Consider the following 16,051-nt stretch of genomic DNA (forward strand, 5'->3'; position numbering starts at 1 on the left):
GATTCAGGTGATCAGCTTTTTTTTTTATAAGACAGAAATTAATCTGAAAACCGAAGCAATGTCCTTCTTGAAACTGTTTGTGTGAAAAAGGTCCGGTTTGGCACTGAGACAAGATGTAAATGATACGTATGGTTGAAGCCACGGCCTTGGCGATCCCTTTATCGATAAAGCAAAATGCCACATCGGCATTTCAATCAAGGTTGCATAACGATTTCTTCGTAAAAGGAAGATCTTGTGTGTGTTGCTACCAATTAGCATCACAAATCAACCAATCAGAGGCAAGCTTCATAAAATGCAAAAACACAACAGTTCACAAACAGTCTATTTGATATCCCAAAAATATTTTGGATAAACTTACATTTTGAAACAAGGAAGAGTGTGAAAGAAATTAAATATCAATTTTCAGTGCAATCCCATGTCTAGAGACCATATATATATAACGTCGCCTGTTTCAGATAGTATCTACGTCTGATACAGCAGACTACTGTACGCGATGACCGGGTTTTGGTGCATCGTCGTCTTTGGGGTGATTTTTTCACAAGTAAGAGTATATTTTTGTGAAACCTAGTTTGAAAGCAGCAATTGCCAAAGCACCATTTAGATCCAAAGAAAACATACAATTAGTGAGATCGTGCGTTACAAGTTCTAAAACGTATCATATTAGCGTTTTGACATACTTTCTGAAATATGCTTTGAAATATTTTTACTAAATTTGCATAGAAAGGCACTTATTGATGAATGCTTAATCACACTAAACATTAACTGTTTTCTAGGGAGCATTTGGAGATGGGGTATCTGTGGAAAGGAAGTAAGTAAGGTTTAATATTTTCTACAGACAAGCTTTGAAAAAGATGATTATGAAATTATATAATCAGAGATACCATTTGTTTATACACCTTAAACTGCGTTTTTCACGGTTATTTAAAGACATTGTTGACCTCATCTTTTTATCTAGTAAACGACAGGTCAGTGTGACAAGCGAAGGTGTAAGTGTATCTCACTCTGGCAGCTCTGGGCCGTATGATTACAGTGTCGGGGGACATGTCAACTTTAAACCCAAAAGCGTTGGTGTGCACGGTTCACTCACACGTAATTTCGACAATGGTGGATACGTCGGTGCTAGCGGGTACAGAAATGTAGGACAGGGTGAAAGCAGTGGCGTTGGCGTCCACGGAGGGTACACCTCCCCGTCTGGTTTCAGAGTGGGTGGGGAGTTGAGACGAGACTCTAATCCTTACGGCAGTTCCACCTCAGGGAGTGCAGAATTTGGGTACGAAAGTAAAGGAGGTACCAGAGTGTCCGCTTACGGACAGAGAGACTTTCAAACTGGACACACCTCCGCTGGGCTTCGTGTCCGTATACCGTTTGGGTAAGACAGCAGTTCCATGATAATATTTGTCGCTAAAATAATGTACCAGTCGTGTGTGTGTATGGGTGTGTGTGTGTGTGTGTGTTTTTTTTACTGTGTTACGACAAGTACATTTTTAGCCGATTGCATTTGAAAAAGTAGAAAAAGCTTGAGTAGGCGATTATCAAACACTATTAGTATATATATATATTTGTTATTTGCTTGAAATAACTGTTTACAGTGCTGTAGGATGTAAGTTATCATTATGTTCTTTTTTTGATTTATCAGGCGGAAGAAACGGGACCTGGCAGCTGAAGAAGAGGATCTGGAAGTTTTGAACAGGAGGTAAATATGACAAATCAAAAGTTCATGGCAAACGAACATTTTGTTGGAAGAGTAATTACCACAGAAATGTGAAAGTGTAGCGCTCAATCTCAAAATTATAGTCAAATCCTGGTCCAAAATCAGCGACTTATCTTCCAGGAAGCGCCAGACATCAGTAGACGCCCGCGCCCGTGTCAATGGAAGACGTGACTACGGTGTTGACGTGGACGTGAACAGAAGGCATGGTAACCACCAGTACAGCGTAGGCGGCTCGTATCAACGTAGTGGTCCGTACAGAGGAACTGAGGTACGAGGAGGCTACAGCTACACCAACAGACGTGGCGTTCGTTTTGGCGTCGGAGGTTATCACCGCAGGGATAACTTTGGTGGCAGAGACACAGGAGTCAGGGCAGGAGTGAGCATTCCATTTGGGTGAGTCTCTGTCATCTTACTCCTTCATTACTGTATCTTAATCATCCCACATGTAGGCCTAGACTCCGATATAATAGTACGGTATTTTGAGGCGAATCATGAAGTAGATGTTAGTCTCTCAACGCACGTACCTGTTCCATTATTTAACATAATCCATGTAAGAATTATGGTATGCGAGGTGAGTTCACATATGACATCGCTTAGCTTGGTGTTTCCATATGTAGGTTGAGGGAGCATTTCTAGGACCCCATTTCCAGAGATTAGATCGATCTACTTTAGATCGACCTAACTCCCTGGGGGTTCACGCTAAATAGCTGTCAGCCGTGCGGACACGAAAGTTAATTACCCCCTTACAACTTGTAGTAGGCGGGACGGACATTTAAGCCGGATTATCTGACAGTAATCTAGTGAGACTCCCCGCGGGGATAGATCGATCTAAATGCTCTGGGAATAAAGCCTAGGAGTATAGCTGTCATATATATATGGCTGTGTGTCAGTGTGCGTGTATCAAACTGTGACGATATAAGCATTTTATACAGTGCATTTGACAAGAAAGAAAATCATTAAAAAACATTGATAAAAGTGTTTTTAAACTAGAACCTTGTTTGAAGTACAGTTTACTGTTATGGTTTGATGTCAGTTATAAATTTATTCTTTTCGGTTTAAACAGACGGAAGAGGCGAGATTTGGAAGCTGATGAAGAGGATCTGAATGTCTTGGAAAGAAGGTAGTCTAAATATAAGGTTTGATGTTAAGAAGCCCATGTCCAAATAGGAATTTGTTAAAGCTGCGACCATTCATTTATTAAAAATTATATTTCATAGTAGAAACAAGCGTTAATATGATTTTGTTGAATGACCTCCATGTAGTTTTTAAACGAAATAACCCTTATTAAACAAAGAAAATTTGTTTCAAACAATTGACTTATGATAAACATAACATTGAAAAACTGCAGTAAACAGGAGCGTTTTTCGGCTTTCTTCATGGTTATTCAAAGGCACGGTTGACTTTATACATTATTATTTTTTTATCTAGTAAACGACAGAGCAGTGTAAGTGTTACTCACTCTGGCAGCTCTGGGCCGTATGATTACAGTGTCGGCGGACATGTCAACTTTAAACCCAAAAGCGTTGGTGTGCACGGTTCACTCACACGTAATTTCGACAATGGTGGCTACGTCGGTGCTAGCGGGTACAGAAATGTAGGACCGGGTGAGAGCAGCGGCGTTGGCGTCCACGGAGGGTACACCTCCCCGTCTGGTTTCAGAGTGGGTGGGGAGTTGAGACGAGACTCTAATCCTTACGGAAGTTCCACCTCAGGGAGTGCAGAATTTGGATACGAAAGTAAAGGAGGTACCAGAGTGTCCGCTTACGGACAGAGGGACTTTCAAACTGGACACACCTCCGCCGGGCTTCGTGTCCGTATACCGTTTGGGTAAGACAGCAGTTCCAAGATTTAGTTATCACGACAATTGTGAACCAGTGTGTGTGTGTGTGTGTGTGTGTGTGTGCGTGTGTGTGTTTCACTGTGTTACGACAAGAACATTTTGAGCCGATTGCATTTTAAAAAGTAGAAAAAGCTGAAGTAGCCAATTATCGAACATTATTAATTTTTTTAATTTGAACGATAAACTTGCTGGAAATAACTGTGTTTACAGTGCTGTAAGATGTAAGTTATCATTATTCTTTATTTTATTTATCAGGCGGAAGAAACGGGACCTGGCAGCTGAAGAAGATGACCTGGACGTTTTGGACAGGAGGTAAATATGACAAATCAAAAGTTCATGGCAAACGAACATTTTTTTGAAAGAGTAATTACCACAGACATGTAAAAGTGTAGCGCTCAATCTCAAAATTATAGTCAAATCCTGGTCCAAAAGCAGCGTCTTATCTTCCAGGAAGCGTCAGACATTAGTAGACGCCCGCGCCCATGTCAATGGAAGACGTGACTACGGTGTTGACGTGGACGTGAACAAAAGGTCTGGTAACCACCAGTACAACGTAGGCGGCTCGTATCAGCGTAGTGGTGCGTACAGAGGAACTGAAGTACGAGGAGGCTACAGCTACACCAACAGTCGTGGCGTTCGTTTTGGCGTCGGAGGTTATCACCGCAGGGATAACTTTGGTGGCAGAGACACAGGAGTCAGGGCAGGAGTGAGCATTCCATTTGGGTGAGTCTCTGTCATCAAACTTCCATTACTGTATCTTAATCATCCCACATGTAGGCCTAGACTCCGATATAGTACATGAAGGACGGTATTTTGAGGCGAATCATGAAGTAGAAGTTAGTATCTCAAGGCACCTGTTTCATTATTTCACATAATATGAATTATGGTATGCAAAGTGAGTTCACATGAGCTTCGTGTTTCCAAATGCAGGTTGAGAGAGCATTTCTAGGAGTATAGCTGTCACTATGGCTGTGTGTCAGTGTGCGTGTATCAAACTGTGACGATATAAGCATTTTATACAGTGCATTTGACAAGAAAGAAAATCTTTTTAAAACATTGATAAAAGTGTTTTTAAACTAGAACCTTGTTTGAAGTACAGTTTACTGTTATGATTTGATGTCAGTTATAAGTATATTCTTTTCGGTTTAAACAGACGGAAGAAGCGAGATTTGGAAGCTGATGAAGAGGATCTGAATGTCTTGGAAAGAAGGTAGACGTAATATGAAGTTTGATGATAAGAAGCCCATGTCCAAATAGGAATTTGTTAAAGCTGCAACCATTCATTTATTAAAAATTATATTTTATAGAAGAAACAAACGTTAATATGATTTTGTTGAATGACCTCCATGTAGTTTTTAAACGAAATCACCCTTATTAAACAAAAAAAAATTTGTTTCAAACAATTGGCTTATGATAAACATAATTTTGAAAAACTGCAGTAAACAGGAGCGTTTTTCGGCGTTTTTCATGGTTATCCAAAGGCACGGTTGACCTTATACATTATCATCTTTTTATCTAGTAAACGACAGACCAGTGTGACAAGCGAAGGTGTAAGTGTATCTCACTCTGGCAGCTCTGGGCCGTATGATTACAGCGTCGGCGGACATGTCAACTTTGAACCCAAAAGCGTTGGTGTGCACGGTTCACTCACACGCAATCTCGACAATGGTGGCTACGTCGGTGCTAGCGGGTACAGAAATGTAGGACAGGGTGAAAGCAGTGGCGTTGGCGTCCACGGAGGGTACACCTCCCCGTCTGGTTTCAGAGTGGGTGGGGAGTTGAGACGAGACTCTAATCCTTACGGAAGTTCCACCTCAGGGAGTGCAGAATTTGGATACGAAAGTAAAGGAGGTACCAGAGTGTCCGCTTACGGACAGAGGGACTTTCAAACTGGACACACCTCCGCCGGGCTTCGTGTCCGTATACCGTTTGGGTAAGACAGCAGTTCCAAGATTTTACTTGTCGCTATAATTGTGTACCCGAGTGTCTGTGTGTGTGTGTTTCACAGTGTTACGACAAGAAAATTTTGAGCCGATTGCATTTGAAAAAGTATAAAAAATGCTCTAGTAGCCAATTATTATGTAGGCCCTATGATTATATTTTTTAAAAAATTTGAACGAATTTTTGCTTGAACTTACAGCTGTGATTACAGTGTTGTAAAATGTAAGTTATCAATATATTAATTTTTTGGATTTATCAGGCGGAAGAAACGGGATCTGGCAGCTGAAGAAGAGGATCTGGAAGTTTTGGACAGGAGGTAAATATGCAAAATCCAAATTTCATTGCCAACAGACATTTTTTTTGAAGTTGTCATTGTATATTTGTAATTATTCATTCCTCTCTTTGTTTTTGTTCAGTGACCTAGTTATTAAAACGATAAAGCTCCGGAGACACAAAAACAATTTTGTTTCAAATAAATAAACCATATTCAGAAGAAATTATAAACAACGAGTTAACAGCCACCATTTTTTAAATATGTTTTAACGAAATATAAAGATCACGAGTCAAACCACTTCCATGTAGCACTCTTGATCTCAATCACAAAACTATTGTCAAATCCTGGTCCAAAACCAACCTCATCTTCCAGGAAGCGTCAGACATCAGTAGACGCCCGCGTCCGTGGCACTGGAAGACGTGACTACGGTGTTGACGTGGACGTGAACAGAAGGTCTGGTAACCACCGGTACAGCGTAGGCGGCTCGTATCAACGTAGTGGTCCGTACAGAGGAACTGAGGTACGAGGAGGCTACAGCTACACCAACAGACGTGGCGTTCGTTTTGGCGTCGGAGGTTATCACCGCAGGGATAACTTTGGTGGCAGAGACACAGGAGTCAGGGCAGGAGTGAGCATTCCATTTGGGTGAGTCTCTGTCATCAATTTGTATGTAACATTATCGTATGAAACTGCCTAATAATATAAACGTAGAGCAAAGTTAATTGGAAATCGAAACAGATCTTGTTTATTTTTTCAAATTTGATTTAAGAGATCGATTACTTTATGTTCCATACATATCTTATTGATATGATTTTCATTTCAGAAAACGGTAATGTACTGATTTGGATAAACGACATTGCTGAGAACAAAAAGTGAACTCTGACAGAGCATTCCTGTTTCGTTAATTCAGGGACATATCTGAATCGAAATATCAAATCCCATTGGACATTTATTCCTTTTCCTTCATTGTTATCAATCTTCCCTATTTAAAACACGGTGTGATGTATCACTTAAATTGTTTGAATGCACATATAACTGGTCATTAGCCTTCTTCACGGAGAAAATATGACACTATTATTTCATTATTTCGATAAGTTTGGATCTCAAATTTTTTGCTAGAATGATAAAAGAAATATGTTTGAAACCCGTAAAGAACAGCTGAATCAGGGTAAAAATAACACTGTTTAGTCACTTACTCTGTAATTTGTTACTCTTGTTGTCCGTTGTTTAACTAAAAAATAAATAAAAATGTGCATCAGAGAAAGAGAAATGTATATTATTTCATTATTTTGAAATTTGGGCTTTCTTACATACTCACTGTCACAAATCTTATGACATGCAGTTTACAGCAATAATGATGAATGTTTAAACCATATTTAATACTACTAAGATAAAACAAAGAAATATGAATAATACTGGTAGATATAATGAATATCATTTTAAAATGATCTGTATAATATATTTTAAGGCAAATTTTAAATAATTGGCAGTTTAAAGTGAAACGACAGTAAGACATTCTTCTTGAAATGATGGCAGCAATGAAATATTTGACTGGCAAGACATTGCTTGTGGAGTTTTAAAAATTCATGTGTTTTACTGGTCCTGTTAATGAGGAATACCTAGGACCAAATAAATTTTAGACCCCAACTTAATCGTAGGCTTAAGACAAAGTTATACTTGATTTGTTTGTTTGTTATTTTCCAGTAACTTGTAACAGTTTTGTGCGCTCTGAAGCTATCGAGCAGTTCAATTTCCAGGTGGAGCCACAACTGATATTATCGGTTGATTAATCTTAAAACCACACTTAAAACAATCAACACTAGTCTATAGTCTATAAAGGGCCATTCAGAACAGAAGATCCGAGTATCGACTGATCTAAGAATCAAATATGGTGGACCCTACATGAAGATAGACCGCTCAATCTTGTAATGGTCTCTCCGCCCCTCACACGTCTCCCCACGCGTCCGGAGCCGAGATTTAATTACTGTGCCCCTTCAGGGACGGTCTTCCTTTCATGTAGGGTCCGCCTTATTTGATCCTTGGACTAGTCGATACTCGGATCTTCTATTCTGAAAGGTCCCTAAGGCACAGCAGGCTGCCATCCTGTGAAAAGCAGTTATGAAAATTTCTGTTTGATCGGAATATTAGAAAATCCATCACATATGGAAGACAAGACGAATGACGGTCATGTACAAACTTCATAAACCCAGACAGCCTTGCGTGTTGTTTCAGCTGATTATGCATTATCAAGAAAGAAACTATGTGACTTTTTAAATTTTTTATTAGATTAGCATTATAGGCCTACTGATGTCGCTAAACTTATACAGAAAAACAGATCTGCTTTTCTTTCTTCCCAAGGAATATTTTTAATATTTGCTAATATTCGAAAATTTCGAAACTGTTGATCCTGTAAAACCTAGGAGCACAGTTCATAAATGCTGTAACCCAACAGCACAAACTTCTAGGCCTACTTTTCCGTTCTAACACAATCGGAAGCTGTTATGGTCTAATATGTTTTAATACACCGATTCTACACATTAAAATGAACAGTTGTCTAAGCACAATTCACAAAAGAATATATTAGACTATATGCAGATATGTTAACATTCGACGTTGCGCATATTTTATAAACCGTGATATGCTGGCACCGTGATGTACGATGTACCAACATCAGAGTTATTGAAATACATCATGAATAAGGAAATAAATTCTATTGACGCCAGCATTTCGGTATTGTAGTCTTGTTTAAAGACAACTGTTCAATTGAAATACTCAGCTTTTCACCGAGAAATATATCATACAGTCACTAGACGTCTACGAGAACAGCTATGCCGCTTTGCCGAGTAGAAACCAATGTATCGGGAGATCAGATACCGGCTGACTTCCATGTTAAGCTTACCCAAATACTCTCAAAGGTGCTGGATAAACGAGAAAAAGTAAGTATTAACAAAACAATTGATAAACTCAGGTTTCATTCTGATGCCTTAAAGCATACATCCCTCGTGAAAAAATATACTTGAGGTTGACAACAGAATGTAGGCTTATTTTTGTAAGTATTAATAACGTGCGAATATCATCCCAAAGGGCTGTTATTTTTAAAACTTTCGTTACCAAAATAGGCTAGGTTACTAAATACACAAATATTCCACATCCTATAGTAAGGCATGAATTTAAAAAAAAATTCCAGTGATTTATACTAAAAACCAGATTTATTACTTTTACTTTACCAGAGAATTAGAAAAAGTAGAATTCGTGAATATTTTCCGTGAATATTTTTCACTTTTTTGCTTTCTTCATATTGAGAATGAGAGATAATATCCATGGACTTTAAGCCAATGGCATCGCCTAAATAAGTGAAGGAGATATCTCGGATCTCGTGTGTAAAGTAAACAACTGGGTACCCTATATTTCAGGGTATAGGCTGATATGGCATTTAATATAACCAGGTTTTATATACTTAGGTTTTAAAGATTGAACGCACAGAAACGGTAGTTTTGGTCTTATCCGTCAACCAAATGATAAAATTTGTCGTATGAACTGAAATAGGCTATTTTAGAATATTGAAAAGCAATTATTTACACTAATGTCAATCACATGTACTTTCTCAACTATAAACATTACATGTCCTGCAAGTTTCAACCTTGAAAATATGGACTGCTGCTCGTATAATATACGTAAAATATACTGACCTAAATTTCCAACGCAACACATACAATTTTGAAATATTTGGTGTACATAATATGGGAAATTGGTTTTGAGTCATAATACATCAACTACATCTTAAAAACTCAGAAAGTTGTTTTGATTTTATCGTTTGGGCAGCTCGTTTTGCTTGATGGGGAGATAATATAACATCTCCCCAACTATATAAATGCCATAATATAAAATTAATAAAGTATGTTAATAAGTGTAACCAAATTAATTAAGAAAATTATAAGTAATAACAACAGCTTTAGGAGCAAAAAGTTGGCATAAATAAAATTAAAAGGTCATAAGATGTGAGAGAAGCTCACATCCCCGCCAACCGAGATTGACTCCATGCATCGCAGAATCCAGGCTGTGTGTGACGCCAGAGGAAGCCATACTAGGTACTGACTTCGGTGATCCAGAATTGCGCCTTCAGCTGATGCAATGAACATAAAACCAGGAAAAATCTGTTCTTCATTCCTGACTCTGAAACTGTGTTTTTGATTTGAATCTTTGTTATGTATTGTTAAATTAAACGTAAGATAATGATGTGTTGCAATTAACCCAAGCGTTGCGTTGGAAGTTTTGGTCAGTATAACCTCATTAAAGAATAGCTAATGTATAAATGTGCTAAAGCCAGTAAAAGTTAGCGTTTCGTCAAAGCCGAAAAACGTCTAAAAATCCGATTTGAATTGCGTTCCTTCGTATAAAAAGTCCTAAAAAAACGACAACCACTTTTATTAGTTAATGGTCCAATCGAGAATAAGTACATTAGTGACAACATTGCTGTTGCGGCAAAATATAACCTCACTTCTTTTTTTATCATTCCTTTAATTCTTAGTTCTATTTTTTAAAATGAACTTTTTTTTAAAATGTGGCCTAACGCAACAATTTACAAGGCGTGTGAGAATAATCCCTTTCCTCTAGTAAGATAAAACGTCCCCTAAATCCCATGTATATTTTCAAAGTGTTAAAATATGACAACTAATACAATTAGTCATGTCCAATGGTCCACTCGAGAATAAAAACATGAGAGACGGCTTTGATGTTCTGGCAAAATATAGCCTCACTGATTTGTATAGCATTCTTTTTTTCTTTTTTCTACTAAAATTCTTATTGTAGGATATTATAATCATAATGCGGCCCAACGCGACAATGTACAAGGACTGTAAAAATGTCCCCATTGCTATAATCAGCATTAAGGCGGCGGGAAGGTTTAATCAAGCTAACAATTCCAAGTACAACACAGCAATTGCCAACATTGTGCTCTCTAAGCTCGGAGTTGAGGCTGACAAGTAAGTGCACTGCACCGAGAATCGGTGATCTAATTTACTCAAACGAAACGAGAGATAAAAATTTTAAGATTATTATCACTGCTAATTCTACTATCAATTTGGGTTATCTTAATTCACTTTCCAAGTAAGACTTCTCATACAAAGCACTTGTTATATGGATACGTGCCTCATGTGTCTTCGTTTAGCAATGTCAGCAAAATAAATAAATAAATAAATAAATAAATAAATAAAAGTAAATAATAAAAAAGAAAAAATGATTAAAGAAAAATAAAGAAAAAATTAAAACTTTAACTTAAGCGAAACATTAATTTTCAGCAATTTGGAGATGATTTTTTTTCAAATCATAAATAATTATATGCAACGTTAACATCTTTATCTGCATTGGAATATGCTTTTTCTTTCAGTTTGAGAATTTTCTATGAAGACATGTCCTTGGATTTCATTGGCAATGGGAACAGGTTGCTGTCTGCGAGTATCTAAGCAGAGTTTTTGTCCTCTCTATATTACTGGATAGTGACTCCCTCTGCAATATACACTGCAACACTCCAATAAAATTTAATCGATAAAACAGAGAAAATAAAACGTTTACAATGTAAATCATTAAAGAGATTTAATCTAAATTTTCATTACGTGTTCAACTATGAAGAATTCATTTCATTTCCATATTTAAATAATGTTATATTTCAAAAGGATTAAAGGACATTATCCATTGAGGTCTAGCCGTCGATGGAAAATCGTATCGATAAATCGATTGTCAAACTCTTACAGTAATTGCATAGGTTTGTCTTTTCGAGAGATGAATACTCATACTCATCATACTGAATTGTTGCAATAAAACTATTCTTATACTGAATTGATGAAATAAAACTGAAATAAATCATAATAATCATACTAAATTGATGAAATGAAACAATCCTCAAACTTATACTAAATTACTGAAGTAAAATTATCCTCATACTCATACTGAATTGCTGAAATAAAACTATCCTCATACTGACACTGAACTGTTGCAATAAAAGCTATCCTCTCAGAACATTCCTAATAATCCTACAGGGCCCCGTAACTCGAAAGCATCGCGTATTGCGAATAGCGATATCACATAGGGGCTACAATGGGGCGAGTATGGGCGAGTTATGGCATCGAGACGCTTGCGCTCGATCGCAATGCGCGATGCTTTCGAGTTAATGGCCCCAGGACTCTATGACTGCATTCCCAGATATTTAGATCGATCCATCCGGATCAACCTACATGTAACTCCCTGGGGGTTCACGCTAAATTGCTGTCAGCCGAGCGCGCACAGTAGTTAATTAGCCCCTTACAGCTTTTACTAGGCGGGACAGACATTTAAGCCTGCTAAGCTGACAATAATCTAGTGAGACTCCCCACATGGATAGATCGATCTAAAATCTGTGGCAATGGGGTCTAAATCTCGAAAGCTTCGCAAATTACGACCTCTTTTTCTGCTTTTTCATTTTTTGAAAAAATGAAACTTTTTAACTAATGCTTATTATCAATAGACAACACAGATGAATATTTACAAGAAAATGTAAAATAATGTATCAAATGTTTTGAAATTTTTATACATTATGAAACATGACTTTAGCATTATTCACGTGGAAATTTACCGCAAGTTTTTCTATCAAAGGTAACGAGTGACTCAGTCTTTCATAAGCTTCCATGCTTTGTTATATGCTATTATCAGTAGTAACCCAAACTTGCTGCCAATGCATGAAAGACGCTATAAAATGACGAATCATGCACGGGCAAAGGCCATTGCAACGGGATTTACTCGTCGAAAATAATAACCTTAAATCTAAAGATGATATCGCTGTTAGCGCTCGGTCGCCACTTGAGTTATGGGATAGCGACAAATCGCCATGCTTGTGCTCGGTCAAAATTCGCGATGCTTTCAAAGTTACTGAGCCCTGCACGCTTGAGCTCTGCTCGAAAGCCCTGAAGGAAGAAAGATGATGAAAAATATTTTCAGAAAAACTCCAGAAAAGTTTTAATGAAAGGGTTCAGTAAAACTCCAGAAAATAAAGTTTTTTAAAATGAAAATTAAAATGAAATGGTTCTTGTAGAGTTCTTCAGTCAAAATGTCAAAATTTTTCTTTTTGTTAGTCGCTTCATACAATTTTACGGCTTCAGTTCGCAAACTCCCGCATAGGCATTTCTCTTCTTTTATCCCCGCCCTCTGCTCATCAACTTTCTTTTCCAGCTCAGCGTTTTTCAGCGCGAGATTGGTATTCTCTTTCATTGCTTCTCGAAGTCGTTGTGATAGCGCTGTAATTTGAAAGCTCGATTCTTTATCTTCCTTTTTGTAGGAACGGTTTTCAGTTTGACGACGTATTTGAATATTGAGGTAAATGTTCGTCGCTTTGTTGACTTCTGCTTCAGCTGCAGCAAGCTCTCTCTGGGTTCTCATGTAAGTTATCTTGAGATCTGAAAAATAAAGTTTCTTTTTTTCCGCGAAATTTCAAGCAGATTTCAGTCAACGAGTACTTTCCATCCCCAGTCACATCGGTATACCCATAAACTGAAGATGTTCAGCGGGGCTGCAACCGCGTTTGCATCTTTTCTCTTTCTCTTCATTCCTTTGAAAACTTTTTTCTTCATTAGAGCATTCTGCAATTGAATTTTTTCCAGCTTCTCTCTTTAAATGCTGCAGGTCTTCTCTTTCTTCGACGACTAGGCTTTCTTGACAACAAGATCATGCAGAGCAGCACGATGGTAATGGTAGAACAGTCCTTCTCTCCGCAAGAATACACATCCAACTCTAATAAGAGCTTACTTATCATGCAGATTTAAAAAAGAAAATGAGTGAATTATTTTTCTGGTCATAAAAAAGAATTTTTTTATTTTAGTAGGAAGCATCGTCTTCACTTGTAGATCCATGTAGCCAGCCGTATAGTCTGTATATTGTATATCATGTAAATAGTGAGTGTCTTTGACCTGCCTGGGGAGTACCATTCCCGACCTTGGCCTTGACTGGTAGACGGCTGATCCTATTGTGTCAACAGAAGTGCTTCTCTGTTGCTACGGTTGCTCGACAGTAGAATATTAAAAGCCTACAGTCATTCGTTCCCCAAGTTCCAGCAGCTTCACGATGCCACTGTGTAGATTAGAAACCAATCTGTCCAAGGAACAGATTCCAGAGGACTTCCCCATTAAACTGACAGAAAAGCTTGCCGAGGCAATGAACAGGCCGCAAGATGTAAGGATGATGCCACTGAGGGTGAAAATAATCTATTAAATACTGTTCAGGATCTAATCTGACTCGAGATGGGAGCGAGGGTTGTCCTTTCAAGTTTTTACGGTTGCAGATTCCTGGGGAGGAGGGGGTAGGGTGTTATTGCTTGTACCCTGGATGCCCTAGCTTTTACTAGTAATGGGGTCAGTGCATTCTCCCGTGTTTATTTTGAATTTCTTTACATCCATTTTTTATTTGAGTGACGATGCGAGAATTTTGCCATTTTCGGGTACCATGTCCCAGCATTTACTTTGAGGTTTTTAAACGAACAAGTGTTGCTTTGTATAACACATTTATACTAGTTCAGTAGCTCAATGGTGACATTTTTTTCCAGCAATTTTTTGTTGTAATGCAGCCTAATATGACAATTTACCACGACTTCAAGCAACTCCCTTCTGTCATACTAACCATCAAAGCTGCGGAAAGGTTCAACCCAGATAACAATAAAAAGTACTTTCCCGAAATTGTCAAGTTGTTTCTCTCTCAACTCAAGGTTGAGCCAGAAAAGTAAGTACATGACAAATACATGTAACAGAATAACGAAACAGACAGAAGCACATTACAAATATAAGTCGCACAAATATTAAAAACGCCAATACAACACACTGTTATAGACAAGAGGGTCGACACACTTCTAAATGTGAATTTATTGTAAAAGATAATTTTACTACATCCGGATATTTTTATATAAAAGAAAACGGCAGGTGCTTCAATAGGATTCGTTTCCAATTTCAGACTCGTGATCCTGTTTGAAGACGTCTCCCCAGACTTTGTGGGCACTGGGGAAGGACTGATGTCCCAAACCATGTAACTTGTAAATACACCGGTCTTTAGTGATAAAAAGAGACACTTATTTTAACAAACATCAAAATCATATGTGGAATTTCTATAAATTTGTCTTTTGGACTACTGATGGCATCCTAGATGGTTGTTTTTTATGCTTGCAATTGAAAATGAAAATATTGATTTTGTTGGCAATGAACTGTTCAAGCAGTTGACATAAACCATACAAGCAAGTTAAAAGAAGGCACTGGGTGAAGTAAATGCAAGTGTTTCTTGTCACTTTTTGGTATTCTGGGCTTGAGATAATTACAGAATGTTGTGTCATCCCCACATTTTCCTACAGTATATCATGACATAATTTCTAAGCAGTTATTTCTGATCGGTGACCATATTTGGTATTTATCCTGTTAGTCCAGCAGGCCTGCTTTATGCTTATTTACTTCGTTTATGTATGTAAGCAGTGTTTTAATATCGACCAGCAAACATTTTTATGCTTTTCAATGCTGAGTTGTGCCTACAGACTGTAATGTTACAACAATGACTGGTAAAATTGTATGTGCATAGCGATGTCAAAATACCTGCCTGAAATATGCTTATAATTGCACTACACTATACATTTCTACATGCATGTATTTTATGAATGTGTGTGTGTGTGTGTGTGTGTGTGTGTGTGTGTGTGTGAAAGAAGATTTCAGTTAAGTGTGTTTTTATGTTTTTCTCTTTTTTTTTTTTTTGCGATTTTTGGTATTGTGTACTTATTTCCAAGTCTAATTGTTTTTCATCTATCAAGATTAATTCCTATGCACAAAAACCATTTAAGTTTAAATTTTGTAAAAAGCAACATTTATTTTTACGTATACCAAATACATCTGTGCATGGAATTTAATAAATTAAAATGGACTAAAATCTGTGATGCTTAATTTTGTAAAATATACAAGAATATAATCAATGAATAAAATCATTACCAAATTACGTTACACAAAGATTGATGTATATGTCACTATGTAATTAAGAGAATAAGAGTTCAATATATAGGAGTCCCTCCCTTCACCGTGGTTAACTGGTGTTAAATTAAGTTTTTACTATTGCCAAGAAAATAACTTTCCCGACCTCTGATAAAAAATTTAAATGTTTGGTTAAAAAAGAATTTGAATATCCGCCTTATGTGGTTTTCAATATCACTTTGCAATTGGCCACCGACTGTCATGAACCACATGAAAACGTAGTTAATATTTTTGAAAAAGTAAATACAAGGAGCTAAATGTCTGCC

General features: G+C 37.5%; 3 protein-coding genes across 6 annotated transcripts; all 3 read left to right on the top strand.

The window, feature by feature from the left end:
* Positions 1 to 392: 392 nt before the first annotated feature.
* Positions 393 to 7,418, top strand: LOC106155895 (uncharacterized). 4 transcript variants are annotated; one of them, XM_087000384.1, is made up of 14 exons: positions 393 to 541; positions 774 to 808; positions 956 to 1,369; positions 1,637 to 1,693; positions 1,832 to 2,104; positions 2,775 to 2,831; positions 3,140 to 3,538; positions 3,807 to 3,863; positions 4,002 to 4,274; positions 4,705 to 4,761; positions 5,071 to 5,484; positions 5,752 to 5,808; positions 6,139 to 6,411; positions 6,590 to 7,418. In XM_087000384.1, the coding sequence occupies exons 1-14, from the start codon at positions 494 to 496 to the stop codon at positions 6,597 to 6,599; spliced, it is 2,424 nt and encodes an 807-aa protein (XP_086856510.1). In that variant the 5' UTR covers positions 393 to 493; the 3' UTR covers positions 6,600 to 7,418. The 4 variants fall into 4 exon arrangements, with proteins under 4 accessions (XP_086856510.1, XP_086856513.1, XP_086856511.1 ...); XM_087000387.1 differs by lacking the exons at positions 4,705 to 4,761; positions 5,071 to 5,484; XM_087000385.1 differs by lacking the exons at positions 3,807 to 3,863; positions 4,002 to 4,274.
* A 126-nt stretch (positions 7,419 to 7,544) lies between these two features.
* On the top strand, positions 7,545 to 12,087 carry LOC106153864 (MIF-like protein mif-2). The gene is made up of 3 exons (XM_087000388.1): positions 7,545 to 8,702; positions 10,576 to 10,748; positions 11,153 to 12,087. Exons 1-3 carry the CDS (start codon positions 8,595 to 8,597, stop codon positions 11,226 to 11,228), a joined length of 357 nt encoding a protein of 118 aa, XP_086856514.1. The 5' UTR covers positions 7,545 to 8,594; the 3' UTR covers positions 11,229 to 12,087.
* A 1,596-nt stretch (positions 12,088 to 13,683) lies between these two features.
* On the top strand, positions 13,684 to 15,450 carry LOC106153859 (MIF-like protein mif-2). The gene is made up of 3 exons (XM_013527971.3): positions 13,684 to 13,962; positions 14,333 to 14,505; positions 14,734 to 15,450. The coding sequence occupies exons 1-3, from the start codon at positions 13,855 to 13,857 to the stop codon at positions 14,807 to 14,809; spliced, it is 357 nt and encodes a 118-aa protein (XP_013383425.2). The 5' UTR covers positions 13,684 to 13,854; the 3' UTR covers positions 14,810 to 15,450.
* Positions 15,451 to 16,051: the final 601 nt, after the last annotated feature.

Source organism: Lingula anatina, chromosome 1 (genome assembly GCF_051362555.1).
Source record: "Lingula anatina isolate TDL-2025a chromosome 1, LinAna3.0, whole genome shotgun sequence".
Classification (NCBI taxonomy): Eukaryota; Metazoa; Brachiopoda; class Lingulata; order Lingulida; family Lingulidae; genus Lingula; species Lingula anatina.